We start from the raw sequence: 14,556 nt of genomic DNA on the forward strand, positions 1-14,556 counted from the left end.
GTTGCTGGGGACAGCTGCCGCATCGAAGCAGTGGCTCGCCGGAGCGCCGTGCGCAGAACTTCGCTGGTTGGACTCACCGCAGGCAGAAGGTAGCTGGCCGAAAGCAGCTATTAGAGCAGCACTCCATTCAAGCCAGGACCGCTGTTTGATGCCTTCGTAGTTTTCCCATGCCTTGGCGGCACCTCGAAGTCGCCCCGCTACAACCAGCCATGTCGTGTTGTCGGGCCAGGCATGATGTGCGCCGAGCGCGTTGGCTGCTTGCACCCACAGAAGGGGGTCATTCTGAAATCCATGGAAATCCGGTAGTTCCGAGGCTGGCTGGAGGGTGGAAAGGCTGCTAGAGCGACATTCGGCGTTCGAGTAGGAAAAGTTCCGGGTAGTATAGTGCGTGTTGAACTGCAGCGACAGGGACAAAAGCACCTGGGTTGTGCAGCCGCCTGTCAAGTTGTGCAGTGTCCCGGGTAAATGGTATGAAAAGGAACGCAGGCAGGCATGGATAACCACTGTCAGAATAATCAAGTAAGTCGGAATGCGAAAGCTTGTTGTTTTACTTAATGCTTGTTAAAATTTGCTGCAGCGTAGTCACTTCGCCCTGTAGCTCAGTCATGATAGTTTGCTTGTGACGACGAGAATGTCGCTACAGGTCTTCTTGTCTTCTTGGACGTGCTATGAGTTACGCATTGAGCGTCGGCTGATTTGTGCGTGCGACGCACACTGAGCGCTTGATCGTACACATTTCTGTAGGAGCTAGTGGCATACAGTTGGGTGCTTTAGAGCAGGCGTTTAATTAGGTAGCCTATAGCGGAAAAGATTCACTGATTAATTTTTGAGTGGTCATTTTACGTTAAGTCTTAAGAGTGTAAAATTGAGCCCCTGCGACTTCACGCCTGCTTACAGGAAATCCCAAGACCAGCATCATTTTTAACATTTGTGTCTCCAACATATGATAAGAAATAAATTGGCGTTCCTGTTAATAACTTCAGAAGAGCATCCCTCTGAGAGTATAACTACAATGTCAATGGATATTTTAGCACGTTTTGGGGACACATATCTTAATATTGATGCTAGTCTCAGAATTTCTGCTAGACAAATATGACCTCACCACGCCCCGACAATCATGCACCAAAATTTGAAAATATACAAATGCCAGGTAGTTGGACAGAACCAAGGTAATTCTGCTTGCCGTGGCTTGGAGATACTCTTATTAATTTTTGCATTCCGCCTAATTACATATTTACGCTTAATTCATTATTTAACCTCTCAAATATTAGAATTAGGTGAAAAGTTTCATTGAGAAAATTGTACAGCAACATGAAAAACTCCCGATACAGCTTTCTGTTGCTCCATACCTGCTACATAATTGTTTTTCCGGCCGTGAAAGGAGCCCGCGAATACACGCAAGATTACCGCGCGACTGGCTACTCAGAGGCACTTTGCGTGTATTCGCGGGTTTCTTTCACGCTCGCAAAAATACTTTTCTGATGATACAGCATGTGTAACGCGTTGCGTTCGCAGTTTGTCCAGAACCAGTTATTTGGCGGTAACCAAATTCTCTTATTTTGAAACCACGCACACAAATGTCGAGCAAGGCGCCCGCGCGTCGCTTCGTTTAAACGCCGCGCAAATGTCAGGAGTGTCAAGTCTCAGGAGCACGCAAATGCATACAATGCCCACGGCGCACTCCTGCAGAAATAGCTCCACGGCATGTCCTGCGCCGACTAGCGGTAGGCGAAATAAATATAGAAATAACGGTAGAAGTGGCTGCGCGTCACCTTCTAGTTTCCACAATACACGATACTAGCGTGTTTCCCAATCAAACTCATAAAAAAGAACGAGCAGAAAAGATGTAAAAAAAAGGACAAGACGAATAATGCTTGAAGTTCACCATGTGAGCATTGCAGCAGCTGTGGGAGCTTGTGATGGGGCAACTTCTCCGCCAGACTCTATCTTCTTTGTGGGAGCACCGAAAGAGAAAAACGTACATCATCACAAGGCCTTCAGTTCTTTCCTTGAGTATTTTCTTTTGATACACAAACGGCATCTTCGAGCTAATTGCTTCGGGGAAAGGTTGGTAGTTATTCGTGCTTATCTTCCGGTGTATGTGGACGTCCAGTGAAAAATTGAAGGACTGCGACATCTTGTGCTTTGCCTGTTATTATTGTCATGCATCAGAAGTTCAGAAGAATTATCGCCACGTTGTCCTTCGTCAGTCTCGTTCCTGCTACAGTATTGTTCTGCGTTCCCCATCTGCACCTCACAAGCAAGACGGAGGACCAACAGGCGGTTAAATTAGGTTTGCCCAGCATCGTCAGTGGAACCAGGCAACAGACTTTTCGCAAAAAAGCTGTCAACAACGCGCATGCATTATCATCAAACCTTTCTGTTGCAAGAACGAATGTAGCCGATCATCATGCGAATGAAGGAGTAGTCGAGTGCTTTGCAGAAGGTAGTATCTCCGGACGAAAGAACTTGACATGCTTCTGCAAGCAGGGCTGGAATGGGCTAGACTGCTCCATTCCTGACGCCGTTTGGTTTACCGAAGCGTTCAAAATCTGGTATTCCAAGGGTCTTATTCGACGCCGTTCGAGGCCACGCACAATAATCAATGGACTGGTATTCAACCACGAGCTTGACCTTCTGGAAATACGAGTAAAAGAGCTGGGCGATGCTGTTGACTATTATCTCGTTGTCGAATCCACCTACACTTACTCCGGCTCAGAAAAACCACTGTACCTCCGCTCAAACCTGAGTGCCGGATTTCTTCGTGCGCATGCGCACAAGATTGTCCCGATATCTGTGGACTTCTACAACTACGACGGCGGCGATCCGTGGGGTCCCGAAAACTACTTCCGCACATCAGTCTGGTACGAAGGTCACCGTCGGCTCAAGAACATCCGAGATGACGACCTTTTCATCATGTCAGATGCCGACGAGATACCTAGCCGAGACGTGGTGCTCTTCCTGAAGCATCATGATGGATACGGAGAACCGATGTTATTGCGCCTGCGATGGCTTATGTACGGCTTCTTCTGGGAGAACAGCATGCCGGTCGATGTGAGTGGTGTGTGCACTGTAGCTTTCATGCGGGAAGTCTATGGAAACGATTCGCTGCGTCTCCGTTCGATGAGAACCTTCACGCGCAATAACATGTCGAACACAGGGACGTTCAGTGAAAAGTGGATCATAGAGGGTACATGGCCACGATACTCCGGTTGGCACTGTTCGTGGTGCTTTGACGCTGAGGGCATACAGGTGAGAGGACCAATTTCTCCGTAAAGTTTTTATCAGATGAGATCTTGATAGCATTGATGTGATCGCATAGCAAATTAGAAGGCGATGCATTGCACTCTGAACAGGAAAATCATGGTAGGGGTGCGCATTTTCAACTTTTCCACTGTAATGCGGCACAGTTGGCGCTAAATAATGCTAATACGAGGCGTATAGTTCATATTTATTGGAGTGAGAACTATGGGACGCCTGCACCTGCAGAGGCAATTTAAAATGATGGATGGCCTATATGGTAGGTGTGAATTGTACCTGCAAATTTTAATAAAATTCATTATTATAATTAGTAACAATAAACTACAGTGGTGACGGCATGCTTTGATTTTAGTCCCCGCAAATTACCTTCGCATTGGCGTGCTAAGTATAACCTAATTTTAATCGTAGAGCAGTTCAGTGAACGCATATTGTCAAGTAAACAAGGCGTGGATGCCCTGTGGCAGTTAACAAATCACTCTTACTGAACTATTGCAGTTAATACCTAGCTGTGCTGTCAATTTCTGCATACATTTGATGCAGTATTTATGTGAATCTCGCCAAAGGAACTGTAGGCGTGATGAGTGCACAAACGAAGTCATCATTTAAGAAATGTATTACAAGTTATCCGATGCGAATGAGCGGAGCTGTTGAGGCCGGTGAATGACAGCAACTTATACCTGTTTTCTTATACAGAACTCACGTGCTCCTTGTGCTTTTTTGGCCGGAGGAGAGAAGGTCCACGTTCACGTCATCGCGCACATGCAACTTGTCTATTTTTGGATAATGTGTTGTCTTACTCCTGCTACTATTACAACGTAGCACTTTTTCTGCCTTCCGTTAATTTCGGCGAGCATGCTCAAAAAATAATAATATATTACAATTATTACCGCGTGTCTGATAGTAACCAAAATGCCTTGATAGGACAACTTTTCTCCTACGTTTGACATTCTTGATGCTGTGTGCGAATAAATTCTGTTGCTAGCATTGCAACTTGCACTGCGACATCATTTCAGCTTAAGAACAGTGACTTCAATAAATCATTTCAAACGAATACGTAAATAAGTCTTAAAAGTAAAATTTGCAATGTATTTGCATAGCACATACATAGTTTATTCGTCTAAATTTAGGGAAATCAAGGTAATTTTTGCTACACGATTTAGGGGAAAATTAGCTTCGGAGTCTGGCAGCTCTGCTATGAGCTTTGATTGGTTTTGAATAGGAGAGAAGTCGTAGCGATATCAAGAGCTGTCCAGCACGGTGGGCGCATTGCAAAACTTAGGCGGTTCGGCATTCACTGGCTACGTGGTTGCTCTTGGTGCAGCGGAAGCATCGCCCGCGCTCCTGAAAACTCCCTCGTTTCTTTCTGGAGTGAGCGACACGGAACATTCTTGAAATGTGTAGCTTGTCGCGTTGCACGGCAGACGGACGCGTGTACAGCGAGAGGAAGCCGCTGCGACCATGGCTCATTGTAGCTGGCCCGGCATGGGGCCAATGGTCCTGTAGAGGGACAAGAGCGTGCGACCGCTCGGGAGGGGGGGGGGGGGGGGGCGCTAGCACGTTCTTATCTCGCGCTACATGCTCATCAGCCGTCATCTCCTTCACCTGTTCTGGAGGCGATAGTTGCGCCGCTACAGGGCTCCCATCCTGCAGTGTACGGTGATTGAAACATACCGAAAGGCGCTCGTAGAAGTCGCGACTCACGTTCTTCTTCCTTCAGGGGTTTTACACGCCAAACCAGTTCTGATTATGAGGCACGCCGTAGTGAAGCGCTCCGGATTAATTTTGACCAGCTGGGGTTCTTTAACGTGAACTACAACGCAGGCACACGGGCGTTCTTGCATTTTGCTTCCATCGAAATGCGGCCGCCGCGGCCGAGATTCGGTCCCGCGATCTCGTGCTTAGCAGCGCAACGCCTTAGCTGAGTGAGCCTCCGCTGCAGATTCACGTTCATGATGCCACAGGCTTGCAGATAAGCTGGCTTGGTCGAGACCGCCTTCCTTCTTTGCTTCGACTTGAATTCGGAGGAAGGTCATGCGATTTTTAACTTGCTGAGCCTTGTCTGCTGGAACCGCCGCTGTGCCCGCGTGGTTTGATGAATAAGCCTCCTTCAGCCACTGACGGTACATGATATCGAGGTCAGATAGTAAGGTTTTCATTATTGTAGTGGTCGCCTCATATCAGGCGATAGGTGGTCCCCTCGGGCGTCGGAGCACGAGCAATGTGGCGTGTGGTATATAAAACACTTGGGAGTTGGGTTCTGAGAGGAAGTGGTTGTCGTCTCGCATGCTCTACTCCGTCATGGCCTGTCAGCACGCCGGACAGGAACGCCACGAGATCTGGTGTCAGAGGCGGTATCCGTTTGAAAGACTTCGGTCTCTGAACGTCCGTCAACGACAGGCTGCCCTTCGAAGAAAGCGCCCAATCAGGTAGGCCTCGCTCTTCAGCCACTGGACGAGCTCGTGTTCTCGAACCGCGCAAGTTGGTCCTGGTGGAAGTCTCGCTTCGAAGATTAGGTCGCTGCCTCCGGATTACAGAAAGCTTTGCAAGACATCGAAGTACGTACGCTACCTTACTACATGGGCCCGTGTGCTCGTCTACTCCCGGACAATATTTCACTCGACTCATTAGCGTCCTCCGACTCTGCTGTCAAACGCTTCACCTAGCACTTTCTGCATCTTGCTAATGAACTATACGAGTCGTGCCGCTTTCATCAGCGCGTTGAACAACATGGCGAGAACGTCGACACGTTTTACGCTGAATCTGCAAATTAAAAAAAAAAAGATGCAACTACCCGTCATCGGCGGTGGAAGAACGCTTGGTCACGGCCGTGGCTTGGTTCACGACAGGTTTGTTGTCCGCTTGTGAGATACGCGTCTCTCAGACCAGCTGTGGCGCTTCCCGAAGCTCACTCTCAAAGAAGCTTGGACGCAATTTCGTCAGTCAGAGGACGCTGATAAGAAAGGCTCACTCGCGCAGGCTACGTCGCAAGCGGTAGTCTACATCGATGCCACAAACATTCGAATGTTCCCTTCATGGCAGCGTGTGGATGCCATACGCAATGCACGTGAAGTCAGAAAGCGGCCACGGCGAAGCTGCGGTTTCTGCCTTCAGCGGTCGCGCGTTTCACGCACGCTGAGAGTGCCCAGCACGGAATTCAGTCTGCCATTTTTGCGGCAAGAAAGGTCATTTTGCTGAACTTCGGTGGCTCCAGAAAGTCGATGCGCATTAAACTCAGTGCCATACAGCTGCACGCTATGGAGTCGCATGCCAGAGCCAAGTTCGTAGATGTCACAGTCGACAACTACACATATAAATTCAAAGTAGACTCAGAAGCTGAGGTTTCTGCAGTCCCAAGTGACCTGCCTGGAGTACTGGCTCAGCTCGATAACGTTAATGCAGTCTTGAGAGTACCCCGAGGGCAACCTCTCCGTCTAAGGGGCTCGTATCTGACACGTATATTTTGGTGAGGGAAGACAAGCTCTCAGCGTCTTTACGTCATTGAATCCTTTTCTTTACCATTACTGTGTCTATCGGCTATCCAGGCTCTTGATGTCGTCAAATGCCTTGTGGTCGTGAACACTCCTGAGCCAACGCTTCAGGCCGAACCCTTCATGCCATGGCATCGGCACATTCGAGGATGAGTACAGAATTCATCATCATCATTTATTTTCCCTTAAAGACCCCGATGGGGCATTACATAAGGAGGGGGGGAGGCAGCATGAAACATTACAGTGCGTGATATGACAATTAACCTAAAGCAAGACGCTGTGCCATTCGCACTAAATGGCCGTCGACGGATGCCTATCCCGCTTCGTGAAATCGTTCGGCAAGAACTGGAGAAACTTGAAGGAGACGGCGTTATTCGTCGAATTTATAAGCCAACTCCGTGGTGTGCCGGTCTGGTAGCGGTACCTAAGAAGAATGGAAATTATAATATCTGTGTTGACCTCACTCGACTGAAGCAGGTGGTTCTCACAGAGCATCACATTCTGCCTCCCGTCGAACAAGTTCTTGGTATGCTCGGCGATGCAGCCGTTTTTTCGAAGCTGGATGCGACTGTAGGCTTTGACCAACTCAAGCTGTCGGCGGACTCTCAAGAACTGACAACTGTCATCATGTCTTCGGTCACTATTGTCTCTGCCGACTGCCCTTCGGTATCACGTCTGCCCCGGAGTATTTTCCAAAAGAAATGGGGCGGATTCTCGAAGGTCAGGTTGGTGCCTTTAATATTATTGATGATGTTCTTGTGTTTGGGCGTACCAAGCAGGAATATGATGGAAGGCTTGAGCAAGTGTTGACTCGTCTTGCAACTGCATGTATCACTTTAAACCACGAGAAGTGTTGCTTTGAGGTCTCCGAAATATTATTGCTAGGCGTCATTGTCTCAGCACAAGGCATCAAGCCAGACCCAGGCAAGATTGAAGTAGTCCATTCAATGGCACCTCCCACAGATCTTGCAGCTGTCAGATGTCTACTAGGGATGGTGAATCATATTGCCAGTTTTATACCACATGTCTTGGAAGCCACTGCATCCATAAAAAAGAATACTAGTTGGACGAGGCAGCATGAACAGGAAGCAGCATTCCCAAAAATCAAGGAACTTCTGACGTCCGACCGCTGCTTGGCCAAGTACCACCCACCTTATACCACAACAGCCTTGGCTGATACAAGCTCTTTTGGACTTGAAGCCGCCCTGTTGCAATCGCAACCATGTAGTGAACGTAGTTCAAAATCAATGACTACCACAGAATAAAGGTACATCCAAACGAAAAAGGGACCTTGGCTACGGCGTGGGCCATCCGAAAGCTTGATGAGTTCATCAAAGCTGTCATCTTCACTGCAAATAATGACCACCTTCCTCTCGTGTCATTGTTTGGCAAGATGGAACTTGATGTGCGTCCTCCGAGGGTGCAAATACGCAGGCTAAAGACAATGCCATATCAGTGCCAGTTGATGTGCATCCCCATTGGTGTCATCTGATGCATTGTTGATTGCAGCTTATGCATTGTCTTATACCCCTCCGAAGGTGTATTCATTAGACACCGTGGAATGTTTTGCTACAGAAGTCGTGGCTTCCGCTCCAGGGGCCAGTTTCGCAAAGTTTTTCTTTCGTAAGTTCGCTTTGCCACTGGCTGGCCGCCTTGGCTAATGATGTCTGGCATCCGGATTGGCTAAAATGCTTGCTTGCGAAAATTTCTAGCGTAAGAAGTTTTCGTGGGTTCGGGCCCTTATGTGCTACTTGTGAACATACAGGATATCGGAAAAGCCCAAAGCTATGACGGACAGTGCAGCGCACTGATCTCTTTCTACCTGTACGGCTGGCAAACAAGTCAAAGATGCCTCCTCACGTACCAAAGTATGCATCAGTCAAGAAAGAACTTTTCTTTTGTGATGGCCTTCTTCTCAAGCGTCATCATCATCATCATCATCAGCCTATATTTATGTCCACTGCAGGACGAAGGCCTCTCCCTGCGATCTCCAATTACCCCTGTCTTGCGCTAGCGTATTCCAACTTGCGCCTGCGAATTTCCTAACCTCATCATCCCACCTGACTTTCTGCCGTCCTCGACTGCGCTTCCCTTCTCTTGGTATCCATTCTGTAACCCTAATGGTCCACCGGTTATCCATCCTACGCATTACATGGCCTGCCCAGCTCCATTTCTTCCGCTTAATGTCAACTAGAATATCGTCTGCCCCCGTTTGTTCTCTGATCCACACCGCTCTCTTCCTGTCTCTTAACGTTACTCCGAATATTTTTCGTTCCATCGCTCTTTGTGCGGTCCTTAACTTGTTCTCGAGCTTCTTTGTTAACCTCCAAGTTTCTGCCCCATATGTTAGCACCGGTAGAATGCAATGATTGCACACGTTTCTTTTCAACGACAGTGGTAAGCTCCCAGTCAGGATTTGGCAATGCCTGCCGTATGCACTCCAACCCAATTTTATTCTTCTGTAAATTTCTTTCTCATGATTAGGGTCCCCTGTGAGTAATTGACCTAGATAAACATATTCCTTTACATACTCTAGAGGCTGACTGGCGATCCTGAATTCGTGTTCCCTTGCCAGGCTATTGAACATTATCTTTGTCTTCTGCATATTCATCTTCAACCCAATTCTTGCACTTTCCCGATGAAGGTCTTCAATCATTTGTTGTAATTCCTCTCCATTGTTGCTCAATAGGACAATGTCATCTGCAAACCGAAGGTTGCTGAGATATTCGCTGTCGATCCTCACTCCCAATCCTTCCCAGTCTAAGAGCTTGAATACTTCTTCTAAGCATGCAGTAAATAGCATTGGAGAGATTGTGTCTCCTTGCCTGACCCCTTTCTTGATAGGTATCTTTCTACTTTTCTTGTGGAGAACCAAGGTAGCTGTGGAATCCTTGTAGATATTTGCTAAGATATTCACGTATGCCTCCTCTACTCCTTGATTACGCAATGCCTTTATGACTGCTGGTGTTTCTACTGAATCGAATGCCTTTTCATAATCTATGAAAGCCATATAGAGAGGTTGATTGTACTCCGAAGATTTCTCGATTACCTGATTGATGGCATGGATATGGTCCATCGTAGAATATCCCTTCCTGAAGCCAGCCTGTTCTCTTGGTTGACTGAAGTCAAGTGTTGTCCTGATTCTATTGGAAATTATCTTGGTGAATATTTTATACAATACTGAAAGCAAGCTAATGGGTCTGTAATTCTTCAATTCTTTAACGTCTCCCTTCTTATGGATAAGTATAATGTTGGCGTTCTTCCAGCTCTCTGGTACACTTGAAGTTGTGAGGCATTGCGTATAAAGGGCCGCAGCGTACTCACCTCATTATCGCCTCGCCCCTGAGGCCAGCAGTCTTGATGCTTCTGCACGAAGGGCATCAAGGCACAAGTCGCACAACGGCCTTCACTCGTGAATCTGTATGGTAGCCGGGCATAGCGGCTGAGATCCCCTCTCTTGTCGCCATTTGTGAAACATGCGCCCTTACGCGAGTGAATCCAGCGGAACCGCTCCTTCCTACCAACCTCCCTGGCCATCCCTGGAAACATGTGAGCCTGGACATGTTTCACCTTAACGGTCAAACCTTCTTAATGGCAGTAGACTATTATTCACGGTTCCCGGAAGTGGTGACACTAAAAAACACAACAGCTCAAGTTGTCACTGATGTGCCGAAGAGCCTGTTTACGCGACACGGCATACCACAACAGGTAAGATCCGACAATGGTCCACCCTTCTCTTCACGCGAATTCGCCGCACTTGCTGCCGCCTACGGCATCGACCACATCACCAGTAGCCCCTATTATCCTCAGTCTAACGGGGAGGAGGAAAATGGGATTCGCACTGTGAAAGACCTCCTCCGTAAGGCGAAAGATCCTCACATGGCCCTCCTCAGCTATGGGGACACACCCGGGGTGAGTGGCTTTAGCCCTGCTAAATTTATCATGGGAAGGCGATTGAGAACTTGAGTCCCAAAGACGGACGAGCAGCTTCGTCCACACTGGCCAGTAAGGGAGGAGGTAGCAGTCAGAGATGAACCTTACAACAAAAAGACTGCTGAGGACCTCAACCACCGTCATTGGGCCTGAGAGCTACCGTCAGTGCAAGCCAACGAAGAGGTCTGGATTCGTCCAGATCTGGTTCGCGACACAGTTTTGAGTAGTGCTCAGCGTCCAAGGTCATTTGTAGTCGAAACAGAGCATGGAATAGTACTGCAGCGAAATCGCAGACATCTAGTTTCCTTCGTACTAATGTAATTGAGGACCCCATTGCTTCAACCTCACCACCCAGTAGAAGTCGAACTCACACTTAAGCCACCCCCTCCAACAGGAGCACCTGCTCCTTCACGTGATGCTGGTGATAGCGTTGTGTGCATCCGTAGCGGCCGTCGTGTCGTTGCACCCGACCGTTCGAACTTGTGACTTGAGGGGAGAGATGTAGTTGTCGCCACATATATGCTGACAAGTGGTGCCCTCTGAGCACGAGCAATTAGGCGTGTGGTAAATTAAACACTTGGGGCTTGGTTCTGAGAGAGAGTGGTTGTCGCCGCGCATGCTCCGCGCCGTCGTAGCCTGTAAGCAGGGCGTGACCGGAACGGCACGCGATAATTAGACGCATCGCAGAACACTTGCGCAATCGCCTGGGGAAAGGCCAAGGCCCTCGTGTACGTTTTTGGGGAATGTTACCTCGTCATAGAGATTTCGCCGCTTGTCGGTGTCGGCTGAGCTACCAATAAGTGGCATTGAGATCAAGTGGTTCAGGTGGCCGTCGACGAGCTCGTCGCGACGGCCGAAACGGTCAGAGAACACCTTGATAGCGACGTCGTAGTTTTCCTCAGTGATGCGGATTCACGGAAAAGCCGTCTTGGCTGATAAATTCAAGTACGTGAACAGATATTTAAGTTTGTCGATCTTTGCTAGCGAGTGATTGCCGTGAATGCTTGTCTGGTGCTGGTCTCAAAACATTTTGCACTCGCGCCGGTCCCCAGAAAAGCTCGGGATGTGCAGCTATGACAGCGCAACGCGGGACAACGACGCCGCGGGGTGGTTTGCATTGTTGATGCAAGCGATGCAAAAGGATTCACGGTGGCATCGATAGATACTGGAATGGCTGGCGGGCGCGGCTCCGTGGCAAGGCGCACACTTGTCCCGGTAAAGCTGACATTTCGTTCGTACTGGAACGCTGTGATAATGTCTGCCTATAGGTCTGCATCCATGAGCGTGTCTTGTATTTGGCGGTCGAACTCGACGAAGTACGCCTGTTCACTAAGCCAACTTGGAGGCGTTGGTGCGGCACCCACACAATGGTGGGGCCATCTCGTAGCAGGGCGCCGATCGTACGTTTGACCTTGGTGAGGGCCCTCCGGACGAAGCCGTGCTTGGTCGGAAGTCGAGGGCGATGTGACAAGGTTGGTTGCGGCACCACTTGAAGTGTAGCTAAACAATGATGGAGATTAGACCCGCATCCGGATGTCTGACTCGTTCGTCATCTGGCTGCAATTGAGCGAGCAGCGACTATGACCACTGATGTTGTTGTTGTCGCCTTCAACATATGGCATTTACCTGCTCGAGGTTGGCGCACCTTCTTCTTTATTTGCGAAAGTGCACACGCCGAGACGAGAGCACGCGTGCCGTGCTATAGCAGATATTTTAGGCGAATGATGACGGATTGGGGCGATGAAGAAAGGGAGAAAAGCAGGGGACAGGAAGAAAAAAGAGGCGAAACTGCGGTCGGCACCGCAATGGGTATGGTCATGACCACATGCTTGTTCACAGTGGACTGCAATATTAACGAGTACGCACTTGCTGAGCCAACGAAACAGCTCACAATGTGCAGCGTTTCTGTCCCGTGTTTAGTTCCTAACCGCGCTGAGACACGTTCGCCTTAAGTGATAGTCCTCTAGAAAATAATTAGTGCGAGATATGCTGACTGTGGTCTTAGATAACAAGCCCAGCGCATGAATTTGAGGGCAGACTTATGCTAACTTTTGTCCCGAGAAAACGCGAACGCAAAAGTTTATCCGTTATGAACCTTGACCGCTTGTCAGCAAACGCGTCGTGAACTTATGGGAAGAAAATGAAGAACACCGTAAATGAAGATTTCGCTGAATTTGACGTGGGACTTTTTCTAAGAAAATATTCGTACGCCAGCACTGTTTCGATGAGCAATAAAGCGGTTTTTCACGTCAGCTGTAGTTCTGACAGCAGCGCTTTACAGACGTCAGAAATATTTCTCCAACGCGCTCGCTGCCATTTCAACAAGATAATTCCCAATCTATGTTTGCAAAAGCAGAGCTAAACGAGCTGCTGCTCGAAATATAGATTAAACTATATGGGTTTGCAACGTGTTCGTGAACGCGTCCATTGCTCTCGGTTCTAAAATTAGCCCCTGCTGAACAGAGAACATAGCAGTAAATTCGGAGCAAATATTATGTGCCCGTTGCAGCAACTCTCACGCAGCAGCTGTAAGAAAAAAAAAACAAAAAAAATCAGAGCCCATTTTTTAAAGAAATATGGTTGAACGTGAAGCTTTCTCATATGCAAACTGAATCAAAGTCAAAGCCCAAGCCAACGACCACGCAACGTACCCAAGAATTGCTGAACGACCCGATGCGATGCATATGTGATTTCATTGCTTCTTTAGGATGATATTTTAGCAGCGAAGCTGTTTAAGCTATCCGTAACTCCGTTAGTCGTCCGCGAAAAACTGCGCCGAGCTATGACGTCACCTCGCGTTGCCTAGCAACAAGGAGCAGGTGGGTATAACCGGACAGAGCCGCGCTCCACTCCGCCTAGCTTCGTACGCGGCTCAGTGTGCGCTCGTTCGTACAATTGCGGAGGTGGGGCTTGTGACGTACACAATTGTACAGTAGAACCCCGCTGTTAATTTGCCGGGTGCTGCGTTTTCCCGGCTGTTACGTCGTTTTCGGCCGGTCCCGGCACAGCTCCCATAGAACCCAATGCATTGGTAACCTCGCTGTTTCGTCGCTACAGAGGGACCGTTCCCGCGTCATACGTTGCGAACTGCCACCCCGCGCCGGCCCGAGCGGCCATTTTGACTTCTCATGCCGCTTGGCTTGGTGGCTTGACGATGTCATTAGCCGCCCGAAGTGCCGGGGGCGACACCTAGGACCTATTTTCGGTTTCCACCAGCAAAAGTATGGCCTTTGTGATCCGTATTTGCTATCTAAAGATGGTATCTATGACGCGTTGTGGCCCTGAAATTAGTTTTGGCGCATATATGTTCCGTATAAATTGCGAGGGCGATAACGCCGTCACCGCGCGCCGTATGCTGTATGTGCGAGTGAAAGTGTGCGAGGGAAGCTGACGACCGCGTTACGGTGGCTAGATGGGTAGGTGTGCCGACCGGCGCCTCTGGAGCGTAGTTCACCGCTTCTCCGCGTCATGACGCAAAATTGGCGCTGCGGTCAGTAGAACGGTTCCGCAGCGCGCGTCGTCTGCTACAGGGGGCTGGCGGACTGGCGGCGAGCAAAAAAATAAAAATAAATAAAGCCCGTATTGGAATAGTTGTATGTCGTCTGTTCGTGTCAGTTTGAAAGGTGAAGAGCTCCGCATCTCTTGCACTGTTTGTAAGTTCCTAAGCGATGTGGAATGTTCCAGGTCGGAAAAATGACCGGCGAGATTAGCGACGGCGTTGCTCCACCAATACCACCAAGGAGACCTACTGCTTCGCTCCGAACTGCAAGTCGGGCTCTAAATTTGTGACAAAGACAGCTGAATTGTTCCACTGTCTGACAGCGGAAATGTTCACCCCGAGCTGCTCAGTAGCTTGCTCAGTATCGGTACGGTG

At 48.8% G+C, this 14,556-nt stretch overlaps 1 protein-coding gene across 6 annotated transcripts in view; it reads left to right on the forward strand.

Moving 5' to 3' along the window:
* The window catches only part of LOC119459020 (beta-1,4-mannosyl-glycoprotein 4-beta-N-acetylglucosaminyltransferase), a 59,735-nt gene that overhangs the window by 32,602 nt on the left and 12,577 nt on the right, over positions 1 to 14,556 (forward strand). The window contains exon 2 of one of the 6 annotated variants that reach the window (XM_049670981.1): positions 2,281 to 3,252. The exons of 2 other annotated variants lie outside the window; for them this stretch is intronic. In XM_049670981.1, the coding sequence (XP_049526938.1) occupies positions 2,281 to 3,252 (972 nt within the window). Of the gene's footprint in view, positions 1 to 1,984; positions 3,887 to 3,954; positions 4,096 to 14,556 lie in introns of those variants that run through there. 3 more of the 6 variants (XM_049670982.1, XM_049670985.1, XM_049670983.1) reach the window with 3 other exon arrangements.

This window comes from Dermacentor silvarum, chromosome 7 (assembly GCF_013339745.2).
Source record: "Dermacentor silvarum isolate Dsil-2018 chromosome 7, BIME_Dsil_1.4, whole genome shotgun sequence".
Classification (NCBI taxonomy): Eukaryota; Metazoa; Arthropoda; class Arachnida; order Ixodida; family Ixodidae; genus Dermacentor; species Dermacentor silvarum.